A 19,948-nucleotide genomic window follows, 5' to 3' on the forward strand; every position below is an offset into this window, starting at 1 on the left:
TATGTAATCCTAAATTTAAAATCAAAGTTACGCAAAGATTCACACTCCAATATCATCCAAAATATTCTTTTTCTCTTTAGTTGTCATATGACTGCTTTGGCACTGGTATTTTACAGTAGCAGTTAGTTACATGGACCCTTTGGCCCCATTAAGTAATTTCCTGCTCAAGTTCCAAAAGTGTCATCACTTACAACAGACAGACAATGTTTGCATGTCTTAGGAATAATTAATAATATCATTAGACCTAATTACCTAATACCTAATTACGCAGGACTACATTCAGTGATAGCACTGTAGAGAATGGGTGACAATACTGATGGAATGTCAGCAGCTTTCTAGCAGTGTTGTCAACCTGCATATGGAAATTAGGAAGTCTAATGAAACCGGGCAAAAAAAGAATAAAATTACATTTTTCTGTTTGTTTTTGCAATTGAAATAAAGGCAGTCAATAAACAACGAGAATTTGTGCAGCAAAACATAATTTTGCTTGAGTAACACTATAGGGCACATTAGCTGTGTTACATTCTCACTACAGTCCACCATCAGTTTGATCTAATTTAGCCATGTCACAAAAAGTTTAGTGACTTATGACCTGTAGTTGCTCCTAAGTGCACAGTAATCTGAAATGTTACATGTTGTTTTAGGAGTAGATAATGTCACTTCTACTCCTAAAGAGCAATAACTGTGTTTGTAAAGGCATTTAGAGCTCACAAAGTTTATTTATATCCCTGTGTATACTAAAGAATATATGTAAACTTACATTTTTGTGCTTGGTTCATCTTAAAGCAAAATGGGCTAATCATGGTTTTTAAGAATGCAGCCTATACATCCAAAAGAGTCTTATCCTTCAGAATGTATGTCAACCCTGTATATAAACATCCTTTTAAATTCAATCAAACTCTCCAAACTTATGCAGCAACTTTAATAAATTGCATGGTAAAAGACAAGTTATTCTGCGCCATACCTGAAATATAGGGCGGGGTGTGTCAGTGAAAGAAGCCATTCCCCTGTCAGTGAGGATGTAGAGCTTCATGTCCCTGACCAAAACAACATCATTGCTCTCCATCAGGCCTCGCTCCACACGCACTGCGCTGCCTTTACATTTTGACTTTACAATATTCCACACAGTGACCACTCCGGGTCTCACACTTCTGCAGACCACATACCTAAGCCGACAAAAGCACAATATATTCATAGAGCAAAGTTTATATTGAAGTCTTATTTCACAACCCTATTAAACTTGATTTTTTTTATGTGAGAACATAGCAAAAACGAATAATGTGTGCATTATCACAGACACCCTCGCGGAGGGTGCACATGTGTGCAATATAATATCTTCAGTAAAGCTCACCAACACATGTCACAGTATGGTTGTGCCAAAACAATTGTATTGTGCCATACATGTTCATGCTGTTATGCAAGATAAACAATAAATATTTTAAATATAAAGTATACATGGTATATATATATATATATATATATATATATGAATATATGTTTAGCATTGTTATTGTTGGTAGATCATTTTGACTTTTGGTCATTTTAAAAGTAGCTTGCAAGCCAAAAAACTGTGGGCACCCCTGATCCAACATTTCTAAACAGGCCCAGGTTTCGCAATGAGTGGGTAAATAAATTGGGAAACTATATTGTCATTATATATACTGTATTAAGCTACAGAGTGCCATTTTGTAACATTTTTGGTTTGTGGTGTGCCGCAGGATTTTTTCAATGTAAAAAATGTCCCGTGGCTCCAAAAAGGTTGAAAAACGCTGTACTAAGTAATACATTCATATGTGTAACACTGCAACTCTTTCAGTGTTTAACTACAATTTTATAAAACAACAATCTACTTTGCCTGACTTGTCACAGTCAGTAAAAAAGTGGTGAAAAGCTTACAACATCATATCACAAACTAAATGTTTAAACATGGTGCTGGGATTTCTGTTTGTGACTACCAAAACTATATTAATTATAAACTGCCTGGCATTTCTCCAACACTTATATATATTGGCCAAAATCTTTGGAAAAAATCTCTGGTGTCAATTCCTCACCTAGGAAAGTACTTCATTGCAACAATCTCTTGTATCCCATCAGTTTTTTTATTCCTGTTGACGTTGACAGTCAGTGTCTGGTCATTTAAACGATTTGCCAGGTTCCATGACTTCAGAAAGTTTTCCCCATCACTGAAAGCTAGACAGTAGCGAAGATCAAAACATATTCCTATAACAATAAAATAAATATGATGCATTAAAGGACATTTTATTATAATCTATTTGTAAAAAATACAGTCTGAAAATAATACCTTTTTAAAATATTATACAAGCAAACCAAAGTCGTTAGTGCTACTGTATAGGACAAACAATTATGCATTATCTAGATTGTATTCAAGCTGCTATTTTTAAATATACCTTCCAAGAAAAATGGTATTGCCATGTTATATATTTCCCTAATTGTTTCTGAAATCTAGTGAGAGTTTTGGAAATTAAATTATTGGCTGACTTCACACACCAACTAACAAGCATACCAAGAGCTGTCAGTAAAGGATTTATCAATAAGACATCTTATCAGTGTCACTACTTAATAAAGTCTAAATCATCACAACAGGAAGTAACCCAAATAATTACAATCTCAAAAAAATGTTAATTTCAAAAGTCTACTTAAAAATGTAAAGGTACATCTTGCTATATGTACCGCCTCTGACAGATAAAATTCAGAATGTAATTAGCAACATAAAACAACTGGTAAAAACTATTTGTTACTTTGACATCCGCTTTAAAGTTTGCGGCTTGTAAACATCCACATGAGTTTGTAAACTTTGTGAGCAGCAAGCACAAACTCAAGTTGCAGCAGGCTTAAAACTCATCCCTACTCATTGAAGACCCAGCCATCCAGGGGAATACAGCTCCTGGGACTGAATGGAAGCTATGTTTAATGATTTTCAAGCAAGGTGTATGCTAAAGGACTTCAAGACCTATGGTAAATTAGGTCAATTTGGTAATTATACTTTGTTTATGTTTAGAGAACTCCACTAACCTCCTGTGGGCACAGAAGAAAACTTAACCATGTGTTTGTGGTCCTCAGTTTCCAAATTCCACACCACTATCTCTGTGGTGTTGGTATTAGGCAGGCTTGAAAAAGCAATCACGTGAGATCCTTGACGGTTAACTGCAAACTTGGCGATAAAGTCATTGCCGCAGCCTTTCACAGTACGAATATATGCAAATGTGTTTACACTGAACAGCTCGATGTGCACTATGTCATGTGACTTCAATGACGGATACCTGCAACATACAGATACATAAGGAGGTTTTAGAAAAAAGCAACAAGGTCAACTAGTCAACAAAAAATGCTAAAAAATTATTAGTTTTATCAATATTACCATATGCTGTAGGATGGGAAATACCCTGTCTAATAAAATGTACAAATATGCACACTGACAACTTTCTTATGAAAATAGGACCAATGTTCAGGAGATACTCCTGGTGTGAAAGAATAATACCAGTAATTTCGTTTTTCTATTGACAAGGATCAGACAAAGAATATCTGTAGAAAGTGAGACCTAGAGATATATGAACACTCTGAAACTGACAGTGATAGGGCAGCCTAAGGCAGACTATTGTCTGTGTATTAAATAGGTCTTTCTAGACTATAGCTGCGTACACACCTGCAATTTTTCTCGTTGGAAAGGATCTTTCACGATCCTTTCCAACGAGAAAAGACTGCACGATGCATGAACGATGCTGTACATACAGCACCGTTCATGCTCTATGGAGAGGGGAGGGGGAGAGCGACGGAGCGGCACCCTGCTGCACGCTCTCCCCTTCCCTTTCATTAGGATCGGTCGTCGTCCATCGTCCATGGATCCGCCAGGACGGTCGTCGGACGATGGACGACGACCGACTGTACACACGGCAGATTTTCGCCCGATAATTGGCCGATACCGATTATCGGGCGAGAAAAATTTGCCGTGTGTACGCAGCTTATGTCTGCTGACAATCAGCGCATGCACTGACTTCTCGTGACTTCAGTACCTAATCAATGCCCCCAAGTGTTTAATAGGTCAATAGACATTCAAGTTATCCAAGAAACTGTCAAGCATTGGATGTTCGCACACAGTCCTGTGAAAGTATATAGCATATATATTAGCCTTAGGTAAAGTAAGAATTAACTCAAACTATATTATTCTGTTTTAAAATGACTAACTCAGTTATTTGTGTTCTTTACTTCGGTTCCTGGAGGCGCCTTGGCCTTGCACCTGGTCAAGTGAAACCAGATAAGAAGATGATAGAAACTGCCAGCAGATAAGGAGACCATGAAAACTGCAACCCCCTCAAGAAAGCCAATTAAAAGTGGAATGTACAGCGGCAGTAAAAAAGCAAAATAATAATAATTAGTCTGTCTCCAGGCAAATTAAAGAAGAGACCAGCCCAGAATTGGATGACCAGTGATGCAAGGAACTGAAGTAGATAAAATATAGAATTTTGCTTACGTTTTCAGAGACTCCTTTAGACAGAGGAAAGGACAGTCCTGACCTCTATTGCCTTGTCTGTTGTGAGTTTCCCACGCGTGAATAAAACCTTGATTCTTTTACTATACCTCAGAAGTTGTTGTGAATAATTGTCAACTTACCATTGACAGATCCCACATGGTGCAAGTTTATTGTGTAGGTGCAAAAGATAAGGAGTATAAGAGACTGTGAAGTGTACACATATGAAGCCTCCTTCTTCTTGTGCTATTGTTTTATTAGATGCCGAGCTATGCGTTTTCATTGTAATGAGACATTGATTCTCTGTCCTGTGGTTGAAACACCCATTCTGCCTAACTGATGACTATGCGAATATTGGCTGGGCACTGGTGTCATTACCATGGCTTTACTTTACCACTACATATCTATAGACTGTACTAACACTGTAGTCACTACCATATGCTACAAACCTAATTGTCCTTTTTTTTAGTCATGTGCAAAAATTATACATACAAAGATGCAATTATTTTTGTGTATTGTCTATGCTAATTATCCAGGTGAATATCTCTTGGACACTGGAGCCATTTAGTACAGATTCATCATCAGGAGAAATTGTAAAAAAAATGTGTATAGTAGAAAAAATAGCTAAAGCACACATACAATTAAACAGATGCCTAAATCCAAAAGACAGTTGTGTAAATAGGACAATTTTATTTTGGCTACAGGGATTCATGTGTACTAATGTATTTTCATGCCTTTTTTGTGTTAATGTATTTTCTTTCTTTGCTCGGTGGAGTGATGTATAAAGTTATAGCCACTGATTTAACCCTTTCTGTCATGGATTGTCTCTTAAGAAATCTCAAGTTGTTTTTGCTACTGTCCCCACTGACCATTGTCTGTGGCAGGGGAAATGATGGCAAATCCAAAATGTTTTGATTGTAGTAGGAACAAAGGTCACTTTTCCAAAGAGCAAACCTGACAAGAAGGCAACAGTCTGAAATGTGAAATTCCCTTACCTTGGTGACCTTCCTACTAAATGAAGGCATGGAGTAGGGAGGGGATACTGACAGAAGGTAAAATGTATACAGGTCCTAAAGCTGATCTAAACCAAAATAAAAAAAGTATTCTATTGCAGATTATATTTTTTTCCCTTCATATTTTTCTAATTATCCTACCAACAACAAACTTTTTGACCTGGGTGAAAATGTTGTCTCGCTGCACAGCATCTATGCTATGTTGTCACCTAAAGGTGCGTACACACTTCCAATTTTTATTGTTCAAAACGAACGATGAACGATCGATTGGGCAAAAAATCGTTCGTATAAAAGTAACCAACGACGCCGACGAACGAGGAAAGTCGTTGGAAACGAACGACCGGACCGGCGGATCGGATTGGACGACGATCGTTGAACATCGTTCGTGTGTACGGTCGTTCGTTGATCGTCCATGGGCTGAGCATGCGTAATGAACGAACGTTCGTTCACTTTCCTGACGTGCACATAGTTCCTCTATCGCTCAAACGATCGTATCTATTGTGTGTACAATATCTACGAACGATCGTGTCGTTATCTCTATGTGCAGGATCGGTGCTATACGATCGTTCGTAGATATCGTGCAGGATCGTTCGTCGTTCGTTCTCCAACGATAATAATTGGAAGTGTGTACGTAGCTTTAGTCTTCTCTCCTGATTTGGACTATAAACACTTCTTCCTTTGTATTACAAAGGATCTCTCTTAGATCAAGAAACATGCAGCTAACTCGAAGATATCTGATAAGATGTCTTTTAGTGTATTTCACAAGTATGCGTAATTAAACAGATGATAACATCCAATAAATTATCTTTTCTGTTTTTTAAGTCTTTCTTTACTGTATCCCATATGTATCCATAATCTTGTGTGGAAAAAAACACCCCTATTTAACCCAGAACATTTTATTGCTTTACTTATTTTAACCTGGTTCAGAATATTTCACGATTGAGTAATTATTCTTATATTGGAAGTGATGATGGAAGGAAATGTGTAGTGAAATGTATCCAATAAAAAGCTTCCATTTTAACTCTGCTACCTATAAGACCTGGATTTCTATACCTAATAATAACTAAAGTACCACACAGCGTTAGTGTTACTAATTATCAGGAACAAAACAACAAAATAAAATGATTATTGAGCCTTACAATATCCTTAAAAATTGCCACTTTCTGCTTTTTTAGTTGAAGCGATCAAACTATATTACATAAGAATAAGAATATATAACATTTTCTTCATTACATAATTAACATAAATAACTATGGAAAAGATAATTTTAATGTTTATATTATATACTGGTAATTTACTATATGTTAATGTCTATAATAATAGGTGTATCATGTCACAAGGCATAGGCTTTACAGCTTTATGTAATACCCACTGCAAAGAGAGATGATGTGCGGAAATCCAGTACAATCGTTATACAATTAGCTGTATAACGATTCAATCAAATGGGCAAGCCATGTCTTCTGATCAGTTACAGCACATAGCCGTTCTTTGGAATAAGATCTTACATAAACCTATGTAGTGTTTTCTATATTCACAAATAGGATAACATATCACATGTCAGTAGGTCTCATTGGTCACTGTATACCTGCAGATGACTACAAAATACTCCTTGGTTACAGCAACACCCTGAACTGAAGCCACCGGGTCTTGTGCTGTGAGTTTGGCAACAACAGCCCCTCGTCTGGCACTCAGCACCATGGCTTCCTTCCCACTCCTGTCACAAAAAAGGAAAAACAAAGAATAATGTCTCCATTGCACATTCTTCTCCGCATAGTCATGCTGCACCGTGACCCTGAGAAAACCATGCTGTGCTGCAAAATAAGTACTTGTTTGTTTTAAACTTATCTTTTACATTTACCAGTACTTCCCCTGTACTGCCCGAGTATGAAATGATTCATATATGTGTGTATTTCCTATCTTATCCCATATATTATCATGTATAGGACTATATGAAAACAAATATTATCTCCAAGAAGTCGAATTGTTCTGGTTCTATGCCTCTTTTAGCATCAGTTGCAAAGTCACAGTATCTGTGCAGACTATGAGGTTGATTGACTTTAGAAATTCAAAGACTTTAGGCTTTTCACTCACCAAAGTAAATTATCACTTCCTAAAAGGACAGTTCACTTACAAAGAGGGAAAAAAGTATTTCATCCCCTATTGATTTTGTATGTTTGCCTTCTGACAAAGAAATGACCAGTCTATAATTGTAATGGTAGGTTTATTGTAGGTGTGAGAGACAGAATACCAACAAAAGAACCCTCAAAAAAACAGTGCTTAATAATCAGAGCTTGATGTGCATTGTAATTAGTGAAAGAAGTATTTCATCCCCTATCAACCAGCAAGATTTCAGGCTCCCAGGTGTCTTTACTGTATGCAGGTAACAAGCTGAGATTAGGAGCCCCCTCTGTAAGGGCGTGCTCCTAATCCAAGCTTGTTACAGTACCTGTATAAAAGACACCTGTCTACAGAAGCAATCAATCAATCAGATTCCAAACTAGCCACCATGACCAAGACCAAAGAGCTGTCTAAGGAAGTCAGGGACAAGATTTTCGACCTACACAAGGCTGGACTGGGCTACAAGACTATCACCATGCCGCTTGGTGAGAAGGTGACAACAGTTGGCACGATAATTCGCAAATGGAAGAAACACCAAATAACTGTCAGTCTCCCTCGGTCTGGGGCTCCATGCAAGATCTCCCCTTGTGGAGTTGCAGTGATCATGAGAACGATGAAGCAGCCCAGAACTACACGGGGGGAACTTGTCAATGATCTCAGAGCAGCTGGGACCATAGTCACCAAAAAAACAATTGGTAACACACTGCGCAAGAAAACTTGCAGAGCTCCCTGCTCAAGACAGCACATGTACAGGCCCGTCTGCAGTTTGCCAATAAACATCTGAATGATCCAGAGGAGTACTGGGTGAAAGTGTTGTGGTCAAAAGAGACCAAAATTGAGCTCTTTGGCATCCACTCAACTCGCTGTGTTTGGAGGAAGAGGAATGCTGCCTATGACCCCAAGAACACTATCCCCAACGTCAAACATGAAGGTGGACACATTATGCTTTGGGGGTGTTTTTCTGCTAAGGGCACAGAACACCTTCACTGCTAGGAATGAGCGAGAATCGCAAAAATGTCCTCAAACTTCTTATGGGTCCGCAAAAGTTTGGTGAACCGATTTCGCGGACCCATAGGAAGATCAAGGAAATCATTACAGGAGGAGTACCGCGGCTGCATTTTTTAATGCAGCCGTGCAAATCCTCCTGTGCTCGATCCCCGGGCACTAGAGGTTAAATGAGGGCTTGCTTGAAATCTTACTAACATGGAGAGGATCTGCAAAGAGGAGTGGGACAAAATGCCTCCTGAGATGTGTGCAAACCTAGTGGCCAACTACAAGAAACGTATGACTTCTGTGATTGCCAACAAGGGGTTTGCCACCAAGTACTAAGTCATCTTTTGCAAAGGGATCAAATGCTTATTTCACTCATTACAATGCACATCAAGCTCTGACTTTTGAGCACTGGGTTTTTGAGGGTTCTTTTGTTGGTATTCTGTCTCTCACACCTACAATAAACTTACCATTACAAATATAGATTGGTCATTTCTTTGTAAGAGGACAAAGGTACAAAATCAGCAGGGGATCAGATACTTATTTCCTTCACGGTATCTTTGTGAAAGCAGTGAAAACCTATTTAGCAAAGAATACCCAAACACACAAGGAATTGAGTTTTGCTTGAACATGATTAGATGGCTGAAGTAAGAGCTTCACCTATTCACCAAGCCAAGTAAAAAGTAAATTATCTCTTGCAGAATAATCATTCACTTTGCTAAGTGAATTGCCTAAACTTAATTAGTAATTCAACCCTTATCATTATATAATATATATATGTATGTGTAATTATGCATATATTTGTAACATTTACATCTATTTTTTCCGTATTGTAAAATCTGTATTATATGCATTATGATTGTTATGGAAAAATACAAATACTAATAAAACTTGGAATACAAGTAAAAGACATTAGGCTATGTACACACGTCAGATGATTCTCGTCCAAATTATCGCTTCAGGGCTAGTATCATATGAGAATCTGGCGTGTTTACAACAGTCATCATTCATGGATCTGTTCTGGGGGTTCCACGATCAACGAAACGGCCGTAATGTAATTAAAGGGAAGAGAGAGCAGCAGGGTGCAGCTCGCTTGTTCTCCCCCCTCCAGGACAGAATGGTGCTGTATGTCATGCATCTTTCACTAAATTATAACTATATACTTTGCCTAATTAGTTTTTTTTTATCAAGCCATTTTCAAATTTACATTATACATGTGCTAACTAGCACCACCAGAAAGGAGTCACTCTTAGGCTGGATACACACTTCCAATAATTGTCGTAGGAAAGGATCATAGGAATGCACAAAAGACTGTACGATGAATGACCGAGCACTCTACATATAGCGCATATCATATCAATAAATTAAGTTTACCTTAACTTGCAAACCCGTAAATCAGTAATTTAACCCATAAATTACAGTACACAATTTAAAAGAGATAAAAACAAGATAATCCCGATGGGAATGAGAAATAAGTAACCTATTGGCCAACTGATTCATTATTTATTTCTTTAGTACAGACAGCAGAAAGGGACATTTCTAATCTTTAATGTGTTTCAAGTGTTTTTTGCTACAGCTTTACCACGTGTTCAAAAGTATAATAACCAAAATGTTCAAAAATATCATGTTAAAACCATAATACTCAGGTGATGTTGGAATAATATATATACACACATACACATTAGAAAAATCATACAAAACACACTGAATATAATTTTAAAAAAATCAAATTGCAGAAATAAAAAAAAAATATAATATATCCTAAGAAACATGCATTTATGGTTAATAATAATTTTAACCAACAGTGAATATAACAGTGTTTCACACATTCTAATTTCTATGTTGCTGAGATACTAGCTTTAGCTTTTCTCAATATAAGCTCTCTCTATTTACCTGTAGGCGAAAACAATGTAGTCTTTCACTGAATTTTTAGAGACCAGTATAGAGTGATTTTTATGAACTGGGGTCTCATCAGCAGGAATGTCCACCTGACATATCAGCTTGCAGGAATCTGCCAAGTCAAATATCTAAAACATACAGAGCCAAATATTAACACAAATACATTTTAGGGTTAGGTTTCAGTTATGTGAAAGCTGCTATCATCACAGATACATATTTACGTCTAAAATTAATATAAATTCTATAATGAATGTAATATAAACATTTTTGTATCACATATGTGTGTATTCTGATCTGTATGACTTCCTGATTTATAGTTTGACCCCTATGATTATTCACACATTATCGTGTAAGTAATGTGTTTCTACAGGGCTGGACTTCTGTATAGGCAACAAAGACCATGGACTACAGTGGTGAGGATGCCAGGGGTACTTAGCCACCCATACTTGTTGCTCACTGTCAGTAACACATTTGTGTGAATAACAAAGAGGTTTTGGCTGCAGACCTGACTGCCAGGGAAATACAATACTATTGATACAAAGTGAATGTACCTAGGGAGTGCTATGTAAGTTAGCAATGCTGGTTGGTCCCTGGAGATAGGAAGTAGCAGCTTTTCATGTTTAGGTTCTTAACTTAGATTTTAGACAAGCATAGGATGAATAATATGATTGAACAATCAATGACAAATCAGGTTGTTTTTAGTATGATTTTTCTATAACAATTTTTTCCATAAATATTTTAAGATGGTCCAGAATTTTTTCTTCTGGTTTCCAACCCTCTACACACTGAAGAAACCCTACTCCTGAAACACAATGGATTTATGTGTTATATCTAAATAAAGGCTTTCTTTGGACTACATTTTTTCCGTCAGAGCAATCTGACATCTGGCAATCTGACAGTGGCTTTTTTTGTTATCCCTGCAAAGTTTTTGGTTGAATATTACTAGTAAAAAAAAGGTGAAAGTTTGCTCTAATCTTTTAGTTAATGGTTCCTTGATTACATAATGTATAGATGATCAATCCTTCTATTCAAAATTAATAGGCTCCCTTAACACCACACACTTTTGTCAAAGATAGCATCCCTGTTAATATATGAACAACTAACCTTAACCAAATGGCTTCCATCAAAAAATGCCAAAAGCAGCTGTCCATCCATGGCAGTGGTAAGAATAGGTGCATCTAAGGAATCATGCAGTGCATATACCAATTTTGGTTGGCACAGGTCCCATACTTGGAAGCCATGCTCCTCAGTAACAGCAACCATTTTATTCTGCAAGCCCACAGTTATGGATACAATTTTCTTTCCAACTCCATGGAGAGTGAACAATGTTTTGCCAGTCTCCAAGTTCCAAACTTTCAAAGTTCCATCTCTTGATGCTGTGACTGCCTGAAGGCCAGTCTGAGACTCTGCAACTGCAGTGATGCTTCCTGTGTGACCTGTGGGAAAAAATGACATCAGTAAATACATTAGAATTAGAAAAGGGTTTCCTAAACATTAAAGTGGACCTAGCATCAGAATTTTTTTTTATTCTGCATGCATACTACATAAAAAAGTAACCCATGTTAACACACTAAATAATTGACTAGCATGTGTACAGTGTTCCCCCAACATCTTTTAGCAACCCTCCTCAGCAGATTAGTAAAAAAACAACCAGAGGCGACTGCTGTCATTTCCTATGGAGGAAGGATGCCTTTCCCATCACTTCTCCATAGAACTGTCTATAAAACACTTGTTTTACTGTGACTGGAAATTAATGCAAAAGATTTTTTCCAGCAACAGAAATTTGACATACTACATAGCTTAAGTGTAACACTTACAGATACCTATTACAACTACAGATCACGGTATTCTCCTTGGCAATGCCATTATCTACTTTTGTCACCAGAAAGACAGTACCACCTTTGTTTAGGCATTACCTATTATCAGATGATGGCTAACACATAATCCTGTAAATTTTTGTGCCTATGCAGTTCACAAATATCTGAGACAGCTCAAAACTACCACAACCAATGTTGGGGGACAGAGATTTTTTCACACATTTACAACCCCAAAAAAAGTATTTTTTTTGGAAGAACTCATGAAATCTGGAAGACCTCTTTAACAAGGGGTTTTAGTTATCAATTCTCTTCCCACAAAATATTTGTTCCCACAAACACATTGTAGCAAAACATACCTGCTATTGAATCGTAGAGAATGCCTCCAGGTGGCACAAGACAAGTGAAAGAAGGCACAAATGTGGCTACTGAGGATTGTTGGCACTGGGATAATAGCAACGGCAGTAAGGGATATTTTCTGGGATCACCTAAGATCAATAAATAGAAGGGTATTAGGCATGATGTAATATACCAATGAATGAAGCATGTAACTAGCAGCCAGCTCACAACTGCAAATATTAGCAAGCACCAGAAAACTACTACTAATGAGAACCTGGACTTTTACATTTCACATTTAGGGATCTATTTTCAAAACAGGGAATCTGGTCTTCCCTTAAAAATTTCCTGGTGGGAAACATTTACTGATATTTACTGATATTGAAACACATGGATTTGGAAGATTCCCACTAGGGAATGTTTGAGGGAATGTCTGATTCTCTGTTTTATAAATAGAGCCCTATGAATTAGTAAACAGGCTACCAAAAATCCTCCAACAACATGCAGTAATAGGAGGAACTAATACAGCATAGTCTCTGTATACAAACTAATATTTATGTAATACATACAGTCATAGGAAAAAGAAAGTACACCCTCTTTTAATTGCAAAGTTTTACAAATCAGGGCATAATAATATAAAAAAAAAAAAAATATATATATATATATATATATATATAATATCTTAGCAGGTTCTAAAATATTTAAATCTAACATGAAACAACAGATTCTACCAATCCATTATTTATTTAACAAAACAGAAGCCAAAATGAGGAAGCCATGTGCGAAAAACATATACCCCAAAAGTACATCCCATAGCTTATAGAATCACCTTGTTTTGATGTAATCATTTTCTGAAAGACTTTATTATTCGCTCACATCATTGTGGAGGAATTTTTTATCTTCTTTACAACATACCAGTCTTCTTTACAACATTGTTGGGTTTTCATTTATGCACATATCTCTTAAGGTCCCACCACAGTATTGGCAATTGCAACACCTTGCTTTTATTCTTTTTCCATTCTGTTGTAGATTTGCTGGTGTGCATGGGCTCATTGTCCTGTTGCATGACCCTATTTTTGTCAAGCTTCAACTCTTGTACAAATAGCTTGCCATTTGACTCCAAAATACCTTGGTATATAATTTAATGACTACAAGGTGTTCAGGGCTTGTGGCTGGACAATAAGCCCAAATCACCATGCTGATATGCTGTGTTGGTTTTCACAAAACGTGGCTCTGTGCATTATAGCCAAACATTGCTAGTTTGGTCCTGTCTGACCAAGGGAAATTATTCCAGTATTGTGGTTTGTCATGCTGCCATGTTCTTTTAGAGAAAAAAGGCTTTTTCCTGACAACCTTTCAAACAAGTTATGCTTACATAGTAATTTTCTAATTGTACTGTTATGAACTTAAACATTTAACATGCTAAATGAGGACTGAAGAGTCTGAGATGTAGTTGTTAGGTTTTTTGTAATTTAATATTATATTATAGTTAAATTGTTATATAGCGCCAACATGTTTTCCAGTGCTGTACATTAAATAGGAGTTGCAAATGACACACAAATGCAGACAGTGACACAGGAGGAGGAGAGGAGCCTGCCCCGAAGAGCTTACAATCTAGGAGTATTGCACGCTCTGGCCTTGGGTTAAATTTGCTGGGACATCCACTCCTGGAAAATCTTGCAGGTGTCTTGAATGTTTTCCACTTGTGAATAATTTTTCTTATCACTGTAGAATTATGGACTTCAGATTATTTGGAAATGGTTTTATAACCCTACACAGATTGATGAGCAGCAACAATTTCCTCTCTAAGGGCATTGCAAATTATTTTCCTCCTTGGACACACATCTTCATTTTCCACACCTCCAAACTGCCAGAACTTCTGCTTTTTTAAAGGTGGTCACACTTGCTGATGATAGCTTAATCAAGTGCATTTGATTAGCAGTGCTCTTTGCCCTCTTAATTCCTATGGAAGTGGTAAGGTTGAATACATTATGTGTTACTGTTCATCTGAGGTTTTATTTGCCTAACTTTAAGACCTGTTTAGATTTAGATGATTTTTTATTGTGTTCTGATACACAAAAAGACAGTGTACTTGCTTTTTACATCACCAACCTAGTGCACTCTTCCTGGCATTAACTGGCATTAGGCATTAACTGGTCTTGCACAGGGCAGGAGTATGATAGGACAATGCTGTATATCATTTACTCATACAAGTTGTTTAAAGTGCTATAGTAATTAAGGCATCCCTGGGACCATTTGCATACATTTAATTAGTTTATAAATATTAACTTCTTCTTTTCAACAATTTGTAAAAAAATGTATATCTTACCAGGAGCTACAGGCTTATCTGTAGCTTCTATCTGGTGCAGGCGTCCTTTCAGCTGAGAAGCCAGTTGACAAGGATCTCTCAGCAGAACTTTAGTAGACAGCTGGAGAGTTTCCAACAGCAGATTCAAATCAAGCGTTGGTCTGTTAGGCATAAAAAGTCACTAGGGTATGATGATTAGAAGGATAACAAGTATACTGATAAACAGATAGTATAATACAATTTAACCTTGGCCAACTCAAAACTAGAGCTTTCTAATCTAATTTTCAGATTTTACTAAAAGCTTTCCAAGACCAAAAAAGTAATAGCTTTTCATTACAAACATTATACAAAAGTATGAAACATCATATTGGAATATCCACAATAAAAGAATAGAACAAAAGTAGAATATATATTCACTATACAAAGTAAATTTATCCATTTTTGGGATTTTACTTCATACAATGACCATATATAAGGTAATTAGTTCAGCTATAGAACATTTTTGAATTCCTGTTAGCCTTTTTTGACAAGGTTTTTATTTGCTGTCATTGTATTCCCATTGGGGCGATGTTAGTAACTCCATTTATTTTACGTTTCAATTTTTTAATAAACATAATAACAATAAAAGTGTAAAAGAGAAGAAAAAATAAAAATATTAAAAAATGAAAAAAGAGTATAAAACAATAACAAAAACCAGGGTAAAAATGACATAACAAATGTACACAAACATTAAATAAAAAGTAAAAGGTTCAGGGAAACCCCCATTTCTTTTACAGGTGCCATAAGGTCAAAAAATGTTGAGAAATCTTCCCAATGGGGTCACAAACATAAATAAGTCAGGAGTCAAAACTAAGAAAGAAGTCTACACACATTTTTACTCTTCCCCAAAGAGTTTTTTTTTACCTTCTGTATGCACGCTAAGTCTTTTTATATATTATATTATATATTAGATTACCCTAATTTGTCAATCCTAATTTGTAACTGTGGAGAATTGCCATGAGCAGGACCGATAGGGATAGTGACCCCTGGTGGAATATATTAGATGATTCAAGTAAACCATTTTTTTGTACAACTTTTGGCTGTAGGAACTCACTTGCAACCTAAGAAAAGGCTGTTGCAAATTTGTATAATCTTTTTTTTGGACCCGTTAAGTACGATTAGTTTGCACATTAGCTTTTATCACTTTTATCCAGAAAGAGCCTGAAGTAACCAACTTAGTGTAAAAAAAAGAGCTAGGGTTTACCTGTAATACAAGAACTGAACTAACATTTACAAGAAACATTTTATGAAGTTAATAACAAAAAAATGGTACATTTGCTAGTGGATGCAATCAAATTCTTCCGCCCCAATGTTTGGATACCACATTTATTTATCATCTTACCTTTCAGGATTTATGGCAGCCTTAATGTCTTCTTGGATCTCTACAATGGATGTGGCCCATGCTTTATGGAGAAGGTACTCATAATTAAATATGCATTCTGTTATCAGTCGTGAAATCTGGTTAGACTGGACCAGATGATAAGATATCCCAAGGAGTTTACGCAGGTTAAAAACTTGAAATGTTCTGTTTTCTTCCCTAACCAGCCATGAGAGTGGCATCATGGGCAACTCACTTTTATTGAGTTTATTGCGGCTCCAACTCTCCAGGTAGTAATTTGAAAATGCAGAATGGATGGCTATCTGATAATCCTTTGATTTCATATATCTATTCAAACAAACTGACCTGAACTGGTTGTGAGCCCAGTTAATTACATAACTGTTATCTGTCCTTTGCTCAATCAAGTGAACCCCAAAATCCATGCGCAGCTTTTCCCAAAGTGCTTCTGGGAATACTGGCACTGTAATACCCTGGTATTGTCTAATCTCATCCATGACACTCTGGTCTAGAGATAACAAGTCCAGCAGCTCTTCACGTGTGATGCCATTTCTAGACAAGGAAATGTAAGACGCAGTTTTCTTTACCATTTGCTCTCCATGAACTCTCTCCAGTCTTCCTAGAATCCAGGAGTACATTTTTGAGATATTAGGATACAGAGAAATATTTTGGTCTGGGGTATATGATGTCCAGAGCTGAGACTCCATATATGAGCAGGACACAAACAATGGAAGAGGACAGGCTTCACAGGTCTGAATTAATATCTTTCTTTGGTTACTGGTAAGTTTACGCTGATCCTTACTCAAGCAAAAATCTATCATTTCACTTATTTCTGCTGAGCTCAGTGGTGGTATTTGGATGATATTCTGTTCTACTGTAAGTTTCTAAAAAAGAAAATCTATTGTTATAATAAATCAAAAATCAACTTTTCAGATCATGTCAGGATTTAAAAGAATTCTAACCTTCCCACGTGTAGTTTGTTTGTGTTATAGCATTCTTTGCATTTATTTAGGAAAATGTAAGCTGTACTCCATACTGCCTTAGAACCAATTATGGGACCAAGTTTCCAAACAGTAAACCTTTTTATCTACTTTAGGGGCTCTATTTATAAAACATGGAATCAGACATTCTCTCAAACATTCCCATGGAAATCTTCCAGGTCCATGTGTTTTAATGCCAGTAATTAATTCTCACGAGGGAATGTATGAGGGAATGTCAGATACCCTGTTTTATAAAAAAGAGCCCTAGGAGACTAAGTCTATGTAAAAGACTTAAAGTCATTATGATTAACTGTATTCTCTACATAATTTCATGCAGTTGTAGTTTTTAGCAAGTATAAAAACAAAAATACCCTTTTGGATGTCACATGGAAACAAATATCGAATCTGTTTGACTTAAGGGATGAAGTTAGGGTTCATTGCTACCACATGTCTGAGGTGAATTTCCAGGTTTCAAGATTCATAGTCCCAAGGGATTTTTTAAACTATATTACACTGCATTGTTCTAAAACCAACAGGCTCAGAAGAGCCAATAAAGTAGATTTTGGATAAGCCAGCTCCCATAATATACAATTAATAATCATTAATCGTATTTATATGTGTTTTGTTTCAGGGAATATTAGTTTAGGGTTTATTGTTTTTGTACTGTTCAATTTTTTTTAGGTTAAACTTTTTAATCTTCTGCAAAGCATTCTATTTAAAACTTTGTTTAAAGCTTTTTTTTTGTATAAGAATAGTATTTTGGGGGTTTTATTCCTTTTACAGATTTCAATTTTTATTTTATTTTGTTAAGGTTTTATTTCAGTTTTGGGTTTTCACAGCACAGCAATTACTTGTTACTGACTATTTTTTGGAACTGTCTTTTATTCACCAATGGAACATGACTGCATTATTTGAATGAAAAATAATGTGCACCAACATTTGCGTCCAAGCCGTCCCACAATATATCCTTCACATTAGCTGCACCTTACTACCCCCTACTATTTTATATTCATAAAATATAAGTTAGGTATATACTAGTTAGGTTTATTATCCCTGATTAAAACTATCCTGACAAATTTTAAACTGCTGTATTATGCAGTTTCTTAATTCCTAATGACATAAAAACTGGCAAGACAATTTTCTATCTGCAGGTCAAAGCATGCAATTGACCATTTGATGAAAATGCTTGTGTCCACGCAAAATTACATTTTTTTCTACTGAAATGTGTCACGCTTGGGGAGACAGGGCCACTAGGGGGCGCTATGGTTTGCACAGAAGTGGTGTGAGCCCTGAGAAGGGCCAAGGCGTTGAGTCTAAGCCAGAGGTCAGCAATCTTTTTTGTCCACAAGCCCATTTGAGGGGTAGGCAGGAGCACACTAGGCCAGACTCTCTCTCAAGTCCTGCCCTAATGGCTCTGCCCCCCACCGGGAACGCCCCCTGAAGGGAAATCCCTCTCCTCCGCAATGCATAAGGAGAAGAGGGAATGCTGAATTAACCAACAGGCGTACAGGAACTAGTTTAACAGAACCAGGGGCCCGGCACTAGTGGAGACACGTTGCAGAAACGCTGAGTGCTGTGTCTGAGCTAGCTAAATAGCCAAGGGTGACTAAGAGGCTATTTTCTGATTAGCCAGTGGGAGGGGGGATACTGGTTAAATCTGGAAGAGCAGGCATGCCCGAGGTCAGAACTGCAGGCACGTGCAGGAGAGAGGCGCTTGCACTTTCGGCAGAAGGAGGTACGTGCAACAAAATGAATCTGGAAATTATACTGTTCCCATTTTTTCTTTTTAAACGTAACTGCTTATTAGTCCTAAAAATGCCAAGAATTTTATAACAGTATTTACTCATTAGGATTTGCCTCTAAATTCAGATTTGTTAGAATTCAACCCACAAAACAATGTATCTAGTCTTGTGTATAAATAAAAAGTCCCTATAAGTGCTGGACACTCAGCAACTTTAGGGTCTCAATAAGTCAAAATTATTTCTATGCTATTGTTGGTAATACAGTGAGCTCCAGCTTCTCAGTCATTCAGCCACTCAATCTGCCATTTAATTGGCAATTGGAAAAACACAACATTAAATAATAATTCTCATTTTAAAATTCTGAAAAAGTATAGTTTGAAGTCCATGACAGATAACCTTGCCAGAATGTAAATTAAGAGGGAAATTAATTAAACTGTTTGACTAACTGATTTTATTTTATATTTGACCACTCTCTAACTTTAGAAAAACAAACATAAAAAACTATATTACCTGCAAATGTTTAAAGGATGTGCAATCTGACTCACTTCCACTGGGAACAGACAAAATGAAGTAGACATGTGGAGGCAGTTCAGTGGGTATCCAAGAAAGTTTTGTGTCTGATAACGCATCTAAGCCATCTAGGATAACCATTAGAGGCCTATTCTGAGGAACAAACTCCAGCACTGCTGAAAACTCATTTATTAGCCCATTAATATTCTAAAAAAAAGACAAAAAAAGTTTTCATTCACTCTGGATTCAGCATTAATAAGAAAATACTGTATACGTTATAAACTACAGGTAAAATAGAAATTCAGTAATTCATTTAAAGTAACAGATTCCCATTCTCACATAATATACACACACATAATTTAACAGGAAAAAGTCAC

The 19,948-nt window shown here is 36.6% G+C and overlaps 1 protein-coding gene across 3 annotated transcripts in view; it reads right to left on the minus strand.

Annotated features, from left to right (window-relative positions):
* Nucleotides 1-19,948, minus strand: part of LOC140327003 (uncharacterized) — a 60,014-nt gene that overhangs the window by 10,820 nt on the left and 29,246 nt on the right. For all 3 annotated transcript variants that reach the window (XR_011919960.1, XM_072406117.1, XM_072406118.1), the window contains 10 exons: nt 19,572-19,778; nt 16,346-17,223; nt 14,986-15,125; nt 12,680-12,808; nt 11,611-11,942; nt 10,501-10,634; nt 7,085-7,213; nt 3,034-3,281; nt 2,052-2,220; nt 965-1,166 (listed from right to left, as the gene is read on the minus strand). Coding sequence is in view for 2 of the 3 variants with exons in the window: in XM_072406117.1 (XP_072262218.1) it covers nt 965-1,166; nt 2,052-2,220; nt 3,034-3,281; nt 7,085-7,213; nt 10,501-10,634; nt 11,611-11,942; nt 12,680-12,808; nt 14,986-15,125; nt 16,346-17,223; nt 19,572-19,778 (2,568 nt within the window). In the remaining variant the exon portion in view is untranslated. The remainder of the gene's footprint in view (nt 1-964; nt 1,167-2,051; nt 2,221-3,033; nt 3,282-7,084; nt 7,214-10,500; nt 10,635-11,610; nt 11,943-12,679; nt 12,809-14,985; nt 15,126-16,345; nt 17,224-19,571; nt 19,779-19,948) is intronic.

The sequence above is a fragment of the Pyxicephalus adspersus genome, chromosome 3 (genome assembly GCF_032062135.1).
Source record: "Pyxicephalus adspersus chromosome 3, UCB_Pads_2.0, whole genome shotgun sequence".
Classification (NCBI taxonomy): Eukaryota; Metazoa; Chordata; class Amphibia; order Anura; family Pyxicephalidae; genus Pyxicephalus; species Pyxicephalus adspersus.